The 15,632-nt window shown below is 47.8% G+C and overlaps 1 protein-coding gene across 2 annotated transcripts in view; it reads left to right on the forward strand.

Annotated features, from left to right (window-relative positions):
* TIMELESS (timeless circadian regulator) overlaps positions 1-14,001 on the forward strand; it is a 33,668-nt gene extending 19,667 nt beyond the window's left edge. For both annotated transcript variants that reach the window (XM_032173372.2, XM_032173373.2), the window contains exons 10-29: positions 262-438; positions 1,428-1,645; positions 1,882-1,985; positions 2,130-2,299; positions 5,412-5,549; positions 5,651-5,802; positions 6,673-6,770; positions 6,860-6,983; positions 7,092-7,293; positions 7,573-7,718; positions 8,374-8,459; positions 8,549-8,666; positions 8,756-8,838; positions 9,072-9,214; positions 9,440-9,611; positions 9,692-9,760; positions 9,886-10,004; positions 12,770-12,995; positions 13,121-13,222; positions 13,343-14,001. In XM_032173372.2, coding sequence (XP_032029263.1) covers positions 262-438; positions 1,428-1,645; positions 1,882-1,985; positions 2,130-2,299; positions 5,412-5,549; positions 5,651-5,802; positions 6,673-6,770; positions 6,860-6,983; positions 7,092-7,293; positions 7,573-7,718; positions 8,374-8,459; positions 8,549-8,666; positions 8,756-8,838; positions 9,072-9,214; positions 9,440-9,611; positions 9,692-9,760; positions 9,886-10,004; positions 12,770-12,995; positions 13,121-13,222; positions 13,343-13,413 — 2,718 coding nt within the window. In that variant the 3' untranslated portion in view covers positions 13,414-14,001. The remainder of the gene's footprint in view (positions 1-261; positions 439-1,427; positions 1,646-1,881; positions 1,986-2,129; positions 2,300-5,411; positions 5,550-5,650; positions 5,803-6,672; positions 6,771-6,859; positions 6,984-7,091; positions 7,294-7,572; positions 7,719-8,373; positions 8,460-8,548; positions 8,667-8,755; positions 8,839-9,071; positions 9,215-9,439; positions 9,612-9,691; positions 9,761-9,885; positions 10,005-12,769; positions 12,996-13,120; positions 13,223-13,342) is intronic.
* Positions 14,002-15,632: the final 1,631 nt, after the last annotated feature.

The raw sequence follows: 15,632 nt of genomic DNA on the forward strand, positions 1-15,632 counted from the left end.
GTGAAAAATACTAACTGAGCATGGTGGCACCCGCCTGTGGTCCTAACTACTCGGGAGGCTGAGGTGGGAGGATTGCTTGAGCCCAGGAGTCCAAGGCTCCAGTGCGCTATGATTGCATCATTACACTCCAGCCTGGGTGACAGAGCAAGTTCTTGTCTCAAAACAAAAACAAAAATTAGTTTCTTCTGAGAAAATTGACGAGAGCTGCAAGGGGAAGGTGGTAGTTAGGAGTAATTCTAATCCCCCAACCAACACACCCAGCTACGAAACTACAGTTCAGATTCGGGAAAGCAGCCGAAAAAGGTGCCTAAACGTCGCCAGGCCGCCCGAGAGCTGTCCATTCAGCGCCGTTCTGCCCTCAATGTGAGGCTCTTCCTCAGAGACTTCTGCTCGGAGTTCCTGGAGAACTGTTACAACCGGCTCATGGGATCAGTAAAGGTGAGAACCTGTGAAGGATGTGGAGATAATCAGGAATGGAATAGACAGGTGATGATGCAGCTGTTGGTGGGTAAGAAGTGGGGAGGAGCTCAGGGAGGCTGCCCCTGGAATGTGGACTCGTAGGTGGGAAGGATATGCACTTAGGATGTCCCTGAGAGATAGTGAAAATGCCAGGAGCGAGTGGGCTCCTGGCATGACAAAAGAGGCTCTGGAAAAATTGCCTCAGAGGGAGAGGAAAGCGAGAACAAGAGAGAGTTGGAAATTGTGGATCCTAGGGTATTATAGTAGTGTCCCGGTGCGGTGGCTCACACCTGTAATCCCAGCGCTTTGAGAGGCCGAGGCAGTGGATCACTTGAGGTCAGAAGTTCAAGACCAACCTGGCCAATATGGTGAAACCATATCTTTACTAAAAAAAAAAAAATACAAAAGAAAAAATTAGCCGGCATGGTGGTGTGCATTTGTAGTCCCAGTTACTCGGGAGCCTGAGGCAGGATAATCACTTGAACCTGGGAGGCAGAGGTTGCAGTGAGCCGAGATCACACCACTGCACTCCAGCCTCGTCATGACAGCGCAAGGCTATCAAAAAGACCAGGCGCAGTGGCTCATGGCTCTAATACCAGCACTTTGGGAGTCCAAGGCAGGTGGATCACCTGAGGTCAGGAGTTTGAGACCAGCCTGCAATATGGTGAAACCCCATCTCTACTGAAAATACAAAAAATTAACTGGGCGTGGTCGTGAGCACCTATAATCCCAGCTACCCAGGAGGCTGAGGCAGGAGAATCACCTGAACCCAGGAGGTGGAAGTTGTGGTGAGCCGAGATCATGCCATTGCACTCCAGCCTGGGCAACAGAGTGAGACTCCACCTCAAAAAAAAAAAAAAATTATGACAATGGTGTCCAGCATCCATTCCATCATCATAGGACAGGAAGGAAGAAGTTGGAAGCCCTGAAGTCGTGGTGATCTTTTTTTTTTCTTTTTTAAATGTTAGGATCACCTGCTTCGGGAGAAAGCTCAGCAGCATGATGAGACCTATTATATGTGGGCCTTGGCTTTCTTCATGGCCTTCAACCGAGCTGCCTCCTTCCGGCCAGGCCTGGTTTCTGAGACCCTCAGTGTCCGTACCTTCCACTTCATTGAGCAGAACCTCACCAACTACTATGAGATGATGCTGACTGACCGCAAGGAAGCTGCCTCCTGGGCACGCCGGTGAGTGGGATGGTTACTGGAGATAGAGTGAGCTAGGGATCTGAATGCTTGAATTCTGGCTGGTGCTTTTTTCCTGATTCAGGGTTCAGGTGGTCAGTCTGGGGAGCAAGGACTGGCTGGGAAATTTGGTTTGGGTGGCACTTTTTTTTTTTTTTTTTTGGCTGTGGGAGGTTGCTGTTTCCATGGGCCATTGCCCTAAGTTGTCCTCCATTTCACCTTTTCCCTTCAACTCCCAGGATGCACTTGGCTCTGAAGGCCTATCAGGAGCTGCTGGCAACAGTGAATGAGATGGACATATCTCCAGATGAGGCTGTGAGGGAGAGCAGCCGCATCATCAAGAGTGAGGCCCTGGCCTGGTCCCTGATCCCAGCCTGTCCCGTCTCGTGATGAGAATCTCATTCTTCCCAGTCCCAGCTTCATCCATCTCTCCTTTTCCAAGCTTTCCAGAATAGCCCTTCCATCCCTTTCTCTTCCCCATTCCTAGACAATATTTTCTATGTGATGGAGTACCGAGAACTATTCCTGGCACTTTTTCGAAAGTTTGATGAGAGATGCCAGCCCCGCTCTTTCCTTCGTGACCTGGTGGAGACCACCCACCTCTTCCTCAAAATGTTGGAGCGATTCTGTCGGAGCCGTGGGAAGCTGGTGGTGCAGGTACTGGGCAGCCCCACAATGTAGAAAGAGCTGTGAGGGAGAGTCAAGGAAGGGGGGCTCTTTCTTCTCACAGTTTGTACAGCTTAAGTTCATCTGTTAAACCTGCTCTGAACTACGACAGCAAGAGGTTTGTGGGTGTTGGCCAGTGTGAGTCTACTACGGTAGACTTCTCAGTTTCCTTCTCCCATTAGAATAATCTCTGATCTGCCATAAATATTTTAGTTCAGTCAGGAAACATTTATTGAACACCTACCACGTGCCAAGTACAAAAACCCTGGGGATTCATAATTTTAGAGTTTAATAATTATGCTATAGCATTTTCTGGTTATACCTTGAAAGCATTGTGGTGAGGTGGAAAGAGCCTTAAATTGCGTCCAGGCATGGTGACACACAGCTGTAATCCCCACGCTTGAGGAGGCCAAGGTGGGCAGATTACTTGAGGTCAGGGGTTCAAGACCAGCCTGGCCAACATGGTGAAACCCCGTCTCTACTAAAAATACAAAAATTAGCCAGGCGTAGTGATGCACACCTGTAATCCCAGCTACTCAGAAGGCTGAGACAGAATCGCTTGAATCCAGGAGGTGGAGATTGCAGTGAGCCAAGATCATGCCACTGTACTCCAGCCTGGGTGACACAGTGAGACTCTTTCTCAACAGCAACACAAAAAGAGCCTTAAATTGAACTTTAGAAAGTCTGGAATTTAGTCCTGTATTGGTTATTACTGGAATAAGCTCAAGCTGGTCGTGTTGGTCTCCAGATCCATAAAGTTGGGATTGTAACAGTTGTCCATGAACCCAAAGTGGAATCAGTGAAAAGCCAGGCTGGGCACAGTGGCTCATGCCTGTAATCCCAGCACTTCGGGAGGCCACGGTGGGTGGATCATTTGAGGCCAGGAGTTTGAGACCAGCTTGGGCAACATGACAAAGCCCCTTCTTTACTAAAAATACAAAAATTAGCTGGGTGTGATGGCACGCACCTGTAATCCCAACCATTTAGGAAGCTGAGTCATGAGAATTGCTTGAACCCAGGAGGCAGAGGTTGCAGTAGGCCAAGATCATGCCACTGTACTCTAGTCTGGGCCACAGAGCAAGACTCTGTCTCAAAAAAAAAAAAAACAAAAAACAAAAAACAATTCACCAGCATGGTGGCACATACCTGTAGTCCCAGCTACTCAGGAGGCTGAGACACGAGGATCACTGGAGCTTAGGAGTTTGAGGGTGCAGTGAGCTGTGATTGAGACATTGCATTCCAGTCTGGGCGAGAGCAAGACCCTACCTCTGAAAAATAAAATTGTTGGTTCACATTAAAATTAAAAAAAAACCCCGGGACAAAATGAAAACTCCAAGGAATTGGTATCCTGGAAACACAGAGACTTTGCTTTGTATAAACAGATTTTGGGCCAGGCACGGTGGCTCATGCCTGTAATCCTGGCACTTTGGGAGGCTGAGGCGGGCAGATCACTTGAGGTCAGGAGTTCGAGACCAGCCTGGCCAACATGGTGAAACCCTGTCTCTACTAAAAATACAAAAATTAGCCAGGCATGGTCGTGCACACCTGTAATCTCAGCTTCTTGGGAGGCTGAAGTGGGAGAATCACTTGAACCCGGGAGGCAGAGGTTGCAGTGAGCCAAGATCATGCCATTGCACTCCAGCCTGGGCAACAGAGCAAGACTCCGTCTCAAAAAAAAAAGAGAAAAAAAAAAAAAAACGAAATTAGCCTGGCGCGGTGGCACACACCTGTAATCCCAGCTACTTGGGAGGCTGAGGCAGGAGAATCGCTTGAACCCAGGAGGCAGAGGTTGTAGTGAGCCGAGATCACGCCATTGCACTCCAGCCTGGACAACAAGAGTGAAACTCTGTCTTAAAAAAAAAAAAATAGATTTTGTACCAGAACTTTCCCGTAACTCTAGTTGCTACAGCTTAAAATTCTGTCATAACTGGACTTGAAAGATGCAGTAGTACCAATGAGACTTTGCTAAAGGGTATTTTTGCACTCAGGGCTCTGTGGTATTATCTGTAATACTAGGTAGGTACTATCATTTATTGAGCATTTACTATGTGTCAGACGCTGTGCTGACATTTTCATGCAATCCTCACAGTAGCACATGTGCCCAAAGTGGTTAAGCAACTTGTCCAAAGTCTTGTTAGTAATACTAATTCAATACTCAAATCCAGATCTGCTGGACTCCATGCTCCTAAGATTTGGTGTGTTTGATTATAAGTTCTTTAATGGAGCATGACCTTTAGGGGCCTCTCAGTTCATCCTATTTGACTTTTGAGTACCCACACCAAAGACTGGTTCACAGCCCTGACTTGGGAAAAGCAGGATTTGGGTATTGACTCACTCTCCTGCTTTTCTTTTTTTTTCTTTTTTATTTATTTATTTTTTTAAGCAGGATCTCGCACTGTTACCTAAGCTGGAGTGGAGTGGCTCAATCTCAGCTCACTGCAACCTCTCCTTCCCGTGCCCAAGCGATTCTTCTGCCTCAGCCTCCCAAGTAGCTGGGACTACAGGCACACACCACCATGCCTGGCTAATTTTTGTATTTTTTTGTAGAGACAGGGTCTCGCTATGTTGCCCAGGCTGGTCTTGAACTCCTGACCTCAAGCGATCCACCTGCCTAGGCTTCCCAAAGTGTTGGGACTACAGGTGTGAGCCATTGCGCCTGGCTGTCCTAGTTTTCAGGAGAAAAAATTAGAGGCTTTATTTACATAGTGCTTTGCATTTTATGAAGCTTTTCCATGTGTCTTATTTGATCCTCATAGCATCTGCTTATTCTATAGACCTCTTGAGATAGCACTGCTTTTGGCAAACCTCTGAACTCAGGAAATAGGTCAGGAGTTTTGCCATGGCATCTTATGCTCACTCACATTATAACTCTTATCCACACTCTGGTGTAATTACCTTTCTACTTCCTGTCTCCACCACTAGAGTAAAAGCTCCTCAAAGGGAAGGAAATATACTGTTAACTATTGCTTTCTATTACCAATGGATAGCACATAATGGGCACTCTGTGAATGTCCGGTTAATTAGTTTTGTAATAGAAAAGACACTGATGGGGAAAAGGCCTCTTTAGCTCTCTTGACATCCTAATACAATTCTTTCCCCATAGAACAAACGAAAGAAGAGAAGGAAGAAGAAGAAGAAGGTCCTAGACCAGGCCATTGTTTCTGGTAATGTCCCATCTAGCCCAGAAGAAGTGGAGGCTGTGTGGCCAGCCCTGGCTGAGCAGCTACAGTGCTGTGCCCAGGTAGGTGGTTACAGAAACCCTGTCTTTTTTGAGAATAGTGCTCAGGGTATACAATCTGGGTTTTCCACTCCCTCCGCTCCCATAGCTTTATCCATCTCTAGAATTCTGAGCTCAGCATGGACTCCATGGTTCCCTTTGATGCGGCCTCAGAGGTGCCAGTGGAGGAGCAGCGGGCAGAAGCCATGGTACGGATCCAGGACTGTCTCCTGGCTGGCCAGGCCCCACAGGCCCTGACTCTCCTGAGGTCTGCCCGGTAAGAACCCTGCCTGCTTATCCTCTTGGGCTTTGGGGGAAGGAGGAGGCCATCACTATGGTACAGGGTTCTCAGTCTTCAAAAGAATGTCATCTCATCAAGGCTCTGGGACTGTATACCAACTGACTCCTGGGGCGTTTTGATTGGTTTGTTGGGCTTTTTTGTTTCTGAAAAACATTAAAAAAGCATAGTTAATTGAGAAAAAAATAGAGATAAAGCAAATCCTCACTTGACATCATCAATAAGTCCTTGGTAATTGCAGCTTTGACTGAAATGACCTACAGCATGTTTCTTATAATGTTAAGAGAAAAAAAACTGGTTTTGTTATACATTGTTTTCACTTAAAGTGGCAGTATCCAAGAACCTATTGAAGACATTAAGGGCCGACTTACTTTAATTCTAGTAGCCAAAGATATGCATCATTAACATTTTGATGAGTAACCATCCAGAGGTTTTTTTGCTCTGTTACATGTAAAAATATCATATATACCTTGTTTTACAAAAATGAAATACTGTACATGCTGATTTATAGTAATTTTTCACTTCTCAGTATATTATGAGCATTATTTTCTCATCAGATATATTTCTGTAATTGTTAATGGCTTTAAAACACCATTGTTTGAATATGTACATTTGTTCAACCAGGTGTCAAACATTTAGATTGTTTGCATTTTGTTCTTACCTGATTTTTATTGAATTGTGGCTTATGAGGAAAATTTTCCCTGGAGTCTTTGTTTCATTTGAGGTAACAGTTTTCATTCTGTTTATGGCCAACAAAAGAAATAAGTCTAAATTCCTTCTTCTACTTTGAATTATAAATTTAAAGCCAGATTTCCCCTGGGTAAAGGCTTTTTTCTATCTGTGCTCCAGGGAGGTGTGGCCTGAAGGAGATGTGTTTGGCTGTCAAGACATTTCTCCAGAGGAAGAGATCCAGTTGCTGAAACAAATCCTTTCTGCTCCACTTCCCCGTGAGTCTCCTCCCTTCACATCTGTCTCCTTCCAGCTCTTTTCTAGCACCAACGTAACAGAGACTCAGTAATCCTCCCTCTGTCTATAGGGCAGCAGGGCCCAGAGGAATGCGGGGCAGAGGAAGAAGAAGAGGAGGAGGAGGAGGAAGAGGAGGAGTTGCAAGTGGTCCAGGTGTTGGAGAAAGAATTTAATTTTCTGGACTACCTGAAACGGTGAGGGCTGAGAGGCCTGAGTTGGTCCTAGAGTGGCGATTGTGTGGCTGTGAGGATGAGTTATGTCTTCCTTATGCTGACATCCTCTCCCTCCTTGTTTTGGTGCAGCTTTGCATGTTCAACTGTCGTTCGAGCCTATGTGCTGCTACTACGGAGCTACCAGCAGAATAGTGCTCACACTAACCATTGCATTGTGAAGATGCTGCACCGGCTGGCCCATGACCTCAAAATGGAAGCCCTGCTTTTTCAGCTGTCAGTCTTCTGCCTCTTCAATCGTCTGCTTAGTGACCCTGCTGCTGGAGCCTACAAAGTGAGGGGATAACAAGGAATGGGGGTCTAGAAGGGTATGGGAACCCTCAGGTAAATAAATAATCTTCAGGAGATAGAAGGTGCTGAGAGGTGTCAAGGGCTGGGAGATGGGAAAACAATGAGAAAGTAGACAGGCAGGTTGAGGGAGCTGCATGGAGAAGGACAGAAGAGAGTGAGTGAGGAGGGAGCAGCTGGGAACAGCTATAGAGAAAATACCTAGAAGGCCAGGTTCGGGTCTGCATTGGACCAGAGGCCTCACAGTAACCTCCTTCTCCTACAGGAGCTAGTGACTTTTGCCAAATACATCCTGGGCAAATTCTTTGCATTGGCTGCAGTCAACCAAAAAGCCTTTGTGGAGCTGTTGTTCTGGAAGAACACAGCTGTGATTCGAGAGATGACTGAGGGCTATGGCTCCCTGGAGGACAGGTGAGCTTGAAGTTGGCGAAGGATGGGTGGGGGTAGGGGAAGTTTGATGCAGAGTCACAGAATGTCAAAGCTGTTAAGAGCTTGCATGTCATTTCGCCCACTGTTTCTTTCCCTATCATGGGTGAGAAAACAGGCTCAGGGGGTGAAATGCTTTACCTAAGGTTATCTAAGAGAGGAGCAGGGACTGGAGCCCAAGTCTACTGTGTATCTAGTTTCCTTCTCCATCACCAGCCTCCATAGAGGTGGTCACTGTTGGGAGCTGGGTGGTTGCCCAGAGAGAGTCCGTGTGCGACCTCTCCCAAAATGTGTTGGGAAACCATGAGGATTTGTAGAAATGTTTGTCCTCTTTCCCTTAGTATCTCAGCCGCTCTCCTTTCACACTTAGTCTCTTTTTCCCATAATATTCTCAGTCCCTAAAGTCAAAATGGTCAGGGTTCCATTGGCCCAACCTGGAAAATCTCTTAGTTTGACTTTTAGGTTCTTACGTGGAAGGAAAGCGAGGGGAAGGAGGCACACTGTAGGCCTCTGCTGGCTGGCCTCTTTCAGTTACCTGCCTCGTCCTTCCTGTTCTTTTCAGAACTGATCAGAGAAGGCCTTTGGTCTCCTCTTTTTGGGCCAAGAACCTATATGCTCCCTTTCTCCTTTCACCATTCAGGTCTTCCAGTCGCAGAGCGCCTACATGGAGCCCCGAAGAAGAGGCTCATCTTCGGGAGCTGTACCTCGCCCATAAGGACGTGGAAGGTGAGAGGCCTTGGGATCTGGAGAGTTTGTGAGGAGGGCAGCCTGAGCTGTGGGACCTTCTTTACTGCCTTAGTCCTTCCCCACGCCAGGGCAGGATGTGGTGGAAGCCATCTTGACCCACCTGAACACTGCTCCTCGAACACGCAAGCAGATCATCCACCATCTGGTACAGCTGGGACTGGCTGACAGTGTCAAGGACTTTCAAAGGTAGAGAGGCACATGCTCTGGAGGCTGTTGGGATGGGGACTTCCGTTCACTTCCTGGGCTTCCTCTTCCACTGACACCTTCCTAATCAGGAAAGGAACTCATGTTGTACTGTGGACGGGGGATCAGGAGTTGGAGCTGCAGCGGCTTTTTGAGGAATTCCGGGACTCAGATGGTGAGTGAGGTGGAAACTCAGGGGACCTTTGAGATGAAAGCCAAGCTATCCATTTGTTTTGGGGCTGCCTTTTATTCCCAAGAAAAGATTCTCCCATCCCTTCTGTTTACTTACTATATTTGTAAGTGTCATTTTTGGATGAATTGAGGTACCCTCTTTCCAGAGACCTCTGATTTATTTTACTCCTCTCTTTCCCTGTTGCCGTTGGGTATTCACATGCTTACTTTTTATAGATGTCCTGGGTCATATCATGAAGAATATCACAGCCAAACGCTCACGGGCCCGAATAGTGGATAAACTCTTGGCTCTGGGGCTGGTGGCTGAGCGGCGGGAGCTGTACAAGAAACGGCGGAAAAAGTTGGCATCCTCCATCTTGGTAACAATCTGATCCTAGCTCTGCTGGCATGGGCCTGCTCCCCTTGAAGTGCTCCTTAGGAGCAGTGCACCCGGATTCTTCCTGCCTGAGGCTGTTCTGACCAGATCCTTCCAAGAGAGCAGGCGGCGGGGCGGGGGTGGGGTGCGGCAGTCAGGAACGAGGAGACTCCACTAAGTTCCTCGTGTTGCCTTCATTTTCATTCCCCCAACCCCCAATGAATTTTAGCCAAATGGAGCGGAGTCCCTGAAAGATTTTTGCCAGGAAGATCTGGAAGAAGAGGAAAACCTGCCTGAGGAAGACAGCGAAGAGGAAGAAGAAGGGGGCTCAGAAGCAGCACAAGTCCAGGGTAGCTTAGTCCTTTCAACTGAAAACCTTGGTCAAAGCCTGCATCAGGAAGGTGAGGACTTTGGCTGGGAGAGGTGTCTCAGGTGGAGGCTTGGGAGTAGGGTCAAATGTAAGTTTCCCTCATTTCCTTAGGCTTTTCTACCCCGCTCCTATGGCTCCAGAACTGCCTGATCCGAGCAGCTGATGATCGGGAAGAGGATGGTGAGTGGACAGATGACACTTTTAGGAGGAGAGCCCTGGAGGCTATTGGAGACCTACCTGGTCATGGGATGGAGGACCAGTTCTTCCCTTATATCTTCACCATATGACTATTGACCCTGTCCTAGGCTGCTCCCAGGCCGTTCCATTGGTGCCACTCACAGAGGAAAATGAGGAAGCCATGGAAAACGAACAGTTTCAGCAGCTGTTGCACAAGCTAGGGGTTCGGCCCCCCGCCTCTGGGCAGGTAAATATGCCAGTTACAGTGTCAACCAAGGCATATTAGTCCTATTCCCAAATACATCTTCTCCTCCTCCTCGCTGTCATGGTGGTCCTCCTTATCATCCTCATCGTCATCTCGGTCTTCCTCATTGTCTTATCATCTCTGACCAAGATTCCTGCAGCAGCCATTCTGCTAGTCTTCTTTTCCTCTCTCTAATCTCCCCTTCCCCTAGATCCATCTTCCAGACTGCCCCCAGATTTATCTTTTTAAAATATAGTTTTGATTACAGTTGTCCCTTAGTATCTGAGAGGGGATTGGTTCCAGGACCCCCCTGCCCACAGATACCAAAATCTACAGATGCTGAAGTCCCTTTTTTTTTTGAGACAGAGTCTCGCTGTCGCCCAGGCTGGAGTGCAATGGTGCGATCTCGGCTCACTGCAGGCTCCGCCCCCCGGGGTTCACGCCATTCTCCTGCCTCAGCCTCCGGAGTAGCTGGGACTACAGGCGCCCGCCACCTCGCCCGGCTAATTTTTTGTATTTTTAGTAGAGACGGGGTTTCACTGTGTTAGCCAGGATGGTCTCGATCTCCTGACCTCGTGATCCGCCCGCCTCGGCCTCCCAAAGTGCTGGGATTACAGGCGTGAGCCACCGCACCCGGCTCTGAAGTCCCTTTTTATAGTATTTGTAAATAACCTAGGTACATCCTCCTGTATACTTTAAGTCATTTTTAGATTACATATAATACCTATACAATGTAAATGTTAGGTAAATAATCGTTATACTGTATTTTAAATATATACATGTATTATATATATATTTATTTTTTTATTTTTATTTTTTTGGGGGGGACAGAGTCTCACTCCATCACGCAGGCTGGAGTGCAGTGGCTCAGTCTCAGCTCACTGTTGCCTCAACCTCCCAGGCTCAGGTGATCCTCCCACCTCAGCCTCCTGAGTAGCTGGGACTACAGGCCTATGTTACCACTCCCCGCTAATTTTTTGTATTTTTTGTAGAGATGGGGTTATGCCATGTTGCCCAGGCTTTGTATTATTGTTTAATGTTGTATTGTTATTTTTTTATTGTTAATTTTTTTTTTTTTTTTTTTTTTTGAGACGGAGTCTTGCTGTGTCGCCCAGGCTGGAGTGCAGTGGCGCGATCTCGGCTCACTGCAAGCTCCACCTCCCGGGTTCACGCCATTCTCCTGCCTCAGCCTCTCCGAGTAGCTGGGACTACAGGCGCCCGCCACCACACCCGGCTAATTTTTTGTATTTTTAGTAGAGACGGGGTTTCACTGTGGTCTCGATCTCCTGACCTCGTGATCCGCCTGCCTCGGCCTCCCAAAGTGCTGGGATTACAAGCGTGAGCCACCGTGCCCGGCCTGTTAATTTTTTTTTAATATTGTCGATCTACAGTGGTTTGAATCCACAGATTCAGAACTTGTGGATATGGAGGGTCAAGTCCCCTGTCCAGAGCCATTGATGGTTCCTTACTGCTTGCAGGACAGAATCCACAAACTCCAAATGGCATCCCCATCCTTGGCCAACTTTTGCAGCCTCACAGCCACACCACTCACACACCGACTTTACATCATATTCACCCTGGTAGGCTTTTTCGTGCCTCCAAATGGTTAATCATGCCAGTCCCTCTATTGGAAGGCTGCAACCGTGCACACAAGGTGACACACACACACTCCATCTGTCTTACTGATGGACCTCTACCCACTCTTCAAGAGTCTGCTCAATTGTTTCCTTGTCAGAGAAGCAGTCCTTGTCATTCTTTCAACCCCTGAAGTAAAAATAATCACTTTTGCAGCTGTGATTTGTTCATTCCCCTGATGCAGCCTTAATCCTGTGGAATCTGCCGGGTACGGTGGCTCACGCCTGTAACCCCAGCACTTTGGGAGGCCAAGGCGGGCGGATCACCTGAGGTCAGGAGTTCAAGACCAGCCTGGCCAACATGGCAAAACCCTGTCTCTACTAAAAATACAAAAATTAGCCTGGTGTGGTGGTAGGCGCCTGTAGTCCCAGCTACTTGGGAGGCTGAGGCAGGAGAATTGCTTGAACCCAGGAAGGTGAGATTGCAGTGAGCCTTTATTGCTTTGCCACGGCACTCTAGCCTGGGCAACAGAGTGAGACTCTGCCTCAAAAAAAAAAAAAATCCTGTGATATTATGGTACATTTGTTCTTTTTCCCATTGGATTGTGAGTCATTTGATAGCAAGGATCATACCCGATTCACCTTTACATCCCCAGGATTTATTTATTTATTTATTCAATTGACAACTATAGCCAGGTGCAGTGGCTCATGCCTGTAATCCCAGTACTTTGGGAGGCTGAGGTGGGAGGATCGTTTGAGACTGGCCTGGGCAACACAGCAAGACCCTGTCTCTACAAAAAATTATTAAGTAGTTGGGCATCATGGTGGCATGCACCCCTGTGGTCCTGGCTACTTGAGAGGCTGAGGCAGGAGGATAGCTTGATCCCAAGAGATCGAGACTACAGTGGACCATGATTGTGCCACTGCACTTCAGCCTGAGTGACAGAGGCAGACCCCTTCTCATTTAAAAAAAAATAAAAGAACAACCAAAAAAACCTATAACTGGGAACCTCCTAATGTAGCAGGCACTGTGCTAGGCATTGGGTATATATTAGATAAGTAAGTATTATAATAAGTAGAGTTCACAACCCTTGTGGATCTTCACCAATGTTGGGTCATATATATTCAATGAATATCAAACTCTGGGGAACAAGAGGCTGGTCCTTTCCCTTTTCAACTTCTTGGACCCTGTAGGAAACCTTCTGGCGAATTCCAGCCAAGCTGAGTCCTACCAAGCTCCGGAGGGTAGCAGCTTCTTTGAGTCAACCAGAGGAGGAACAGAAGCTGCAGCCAGAGCTACAGCCTGAAGTCCCTGGAGAGCAAGGCTCTGATAAGGAGCACTGTAAAGAGCACCGAGCACAAGCCCTGAGGGCCCTCTTGCTAGCCCACAAGAAGAAAGCAGGCCTGGCGTCCCCAGAGGGTAATAGTGCGACAGCCATCTTCTGAGTATTAACGTGTCAGCCATGTTGATCTAGAGGGCAGGAAAGGTATTTTGAGAATATGAGGACCGAGTTCCTAATTTTGTGTCATTTATGGTCATTGCAGAGGAAGACGCTGTTGGTAGAGAGCACCTGAAGGCAGCACCCAAGAAACGACAATTGCTGGACAGTGACGAGGAACAGGAAGAAGATGAGGGCAGGAACAGAGGTAGGGAATTTGATGGGACCTTCTTTTTCTTCTCTAATCCTGAAGACAAACTCTACCACGTCCTTACCCCTTAACATATTTAGATATTCTCCTCTCTCTCACCCCCCGTCGTTCCCACAGCACCAGAGTCGGGAGCTCCAGGAATCCAAAAGAAGAAACGATATCAGATTGAGGATGATGAGGATGACTGAAGAGCTAAGAAGCCTCGGGGTAGAGATAGACACGTTTTTAGATGGTGCATTTAAGTCAGAGTTGGAAGGGTCATACAGGACCCGGAAGCTCCTCTTACTAGACAGAGCAGTAGAATCCCGGGCTCTTCCACGGATTTAGGCTGAGAAACTTCAGCAGCAGTATTGGACTTCTCTGCTGTCAGTCTTTTGTTTCTCCCAGTTTTTATCGGTATGCCCCAGCAGCTCTCTGGAGATTTATTCCTCTTCTTCTAGGAACCATTTCTTTTGGTTATTGGAGCTCCTTAGCAAACAAGAGGAGTGAGTGAAATAGAGAAAACACCCTGGACCCCTCTTGTTGGTTTGTTCCTTTTGGCTTTCTCTTGGAGGTGGGTCACAGCACCAGATGGGGAGCTTTATGACATGACAGGTGGGAGTTTTGTACCACTTTTAGAAGATACCAGATGCCTCTGTCCTCATTTTCTTTCCTATGATCATCCTCTAGATACCAGATAGAGCCCCATTCCTGCATTTGAGATAGGGTTGGAATATAGTACTCTAGATGATGAACGTGTTTGCTTTGTGTTTGGTATTAAACATGTAAGATTAGAAGTTCTGATCTCAGTCTGACTAGTCGATGTGTCTAAGTTCCCCAGCCCTTCCCCTGCTGTGCTCTTGAAAGAAGAACTTAAAAATTTTAGGGTAAAAAGAGACCAACAGACCGGCACAGTGGCTCAAACCTGTTGTCCTAGCACTTTGGGAGGCTGAGGCGGGTGGGTCACCTGAGGTCAGGAGTTTGAAACCAGCCTGGACAATATGGTGAAACCCCCTCTCCACTAAAAATACAAAAATTAGCCGGCCACAGTGGCACGCGCCTGTAATCCCAGCTACTCGGGTGGCTGAGGCAGGAGAATTGCCTGAACCCAGGAGGCAGAGGTTGCAGTGAGCCAAGGTCACGCCAGTGCATATGCCTGGGCAACAGAGCGAGACTCTGTCTCAAAAAAAAAGACCAACAACCTTCCCTTTTCTTCCACTTTCCCTACAGAAGACACAGAAAAGCGCTTTTGCCTCCAGATCCTTTTGTCTAGGGTAAATTCTTAGGGTGACAGGAGTATGCAGCAGGAAGAAGGAGGAGCCACAAAGGAAGAGAAGCCAGCTTGTTGTCATGGGGCATAGAAAAGGACAAAATCTAGGCATGAAAAGGATGGATAAATACTGCAGATATTACGTTCTTACCCATTCTTGGAAACGTCAGCTTTCTTGCTCCCTGTGCTTCCGGCTGAGGTAGGGCAAAGGTGAGATTGAGAAAATAGCCATTCAGCTCAGGAAGGCGTCTAAGTAAAGGACGGATTTGGATTGTCCTGTTGCTTTGACTTTTTTTTTTTTTTGAGACGGAGTCTCGCTCTGTCGCCCAGGCTGGAGTGCAGTGGCGCCATCTCGGCTCACTGCAAGCTCCGCCTCCTGGGTTCACGCTATTCTCCTGCCTCAGCCTCTCCGAGTAGCTGGGACTACAGGCGCCCGCCACCAGACCCGGCTAATTTTTTGTATTTTTAGTAGAGACGGGGTTTCACCGTGGTCTCAATCTCCTGACCTCGTGATCCGCCCGCCTCGGCCTCCCAAAGTGCTGGGATTACAAGCGTGAGCCACCGCGCCCGGCCGCTTTGACTTATTTTTATTTTTTCCTGAAAAGATGAGGATCCCCCATAGCCTCTAAAAGTAGGAGTGAAGCTATTTCCATGGTAATTGAAGTTTCCAAGGGCTAGACACTTTCTAGCTCTGGCCAGTCTTGGTGTCTCTTCATCCTGAGCCTTTCTCCACTTCGCAACCTGAGCATTGCTTCCTTCCAGCAGGGCTGCTCTGCTGTTCCACCATGATCCGGGCTGTGCTGCTCCTTTGCTGTGTCCTGCTGTCCCCAGTGTCTGCCTTTTTTTTTTTTTTTTTTTTTTTTGTCGCCCAGGCTGGAGTGTGGCAGCGCGATCTCGGCTCACTGCAGCCTCTGCCTGCTGGGTTCAAGTGATTCTCTTGCCTCAGCCTCCCAAGTAGCTGGAATTACAGGTACGAGCCACCACGCCCTGCAAATTTTTTGTATTTTTAGTAAAGACAGGATTTCACCATGTTGGCCAGGCTGGTCTTAAACTCCTGACCGAAGGTGATCCGCCTGCCTTGGCCTCCCAAAGTTCTGGGATTACAAGCGTGAGCCACCGTGCTCGGCCTAGCGGCTGCCTTTTTTTTTTTTTTTTTTT

Source organism: Hylobates moloch, unplaced genomic scaffold, assembly GCF_009828535.3.
Source record: "Hylobates moloch isolate HMO894 unplaced genomic scaffold, HMol_V3 SCAFFOLD_13, whole genome shotgun sequence".
Taxonomy (NCBI): domain Eukaryota; kingdom Metazoa; phylum Chordata; class Mammalia; order Primates; family Hylobatidae; genus Hylobates; species Hylobates moloch.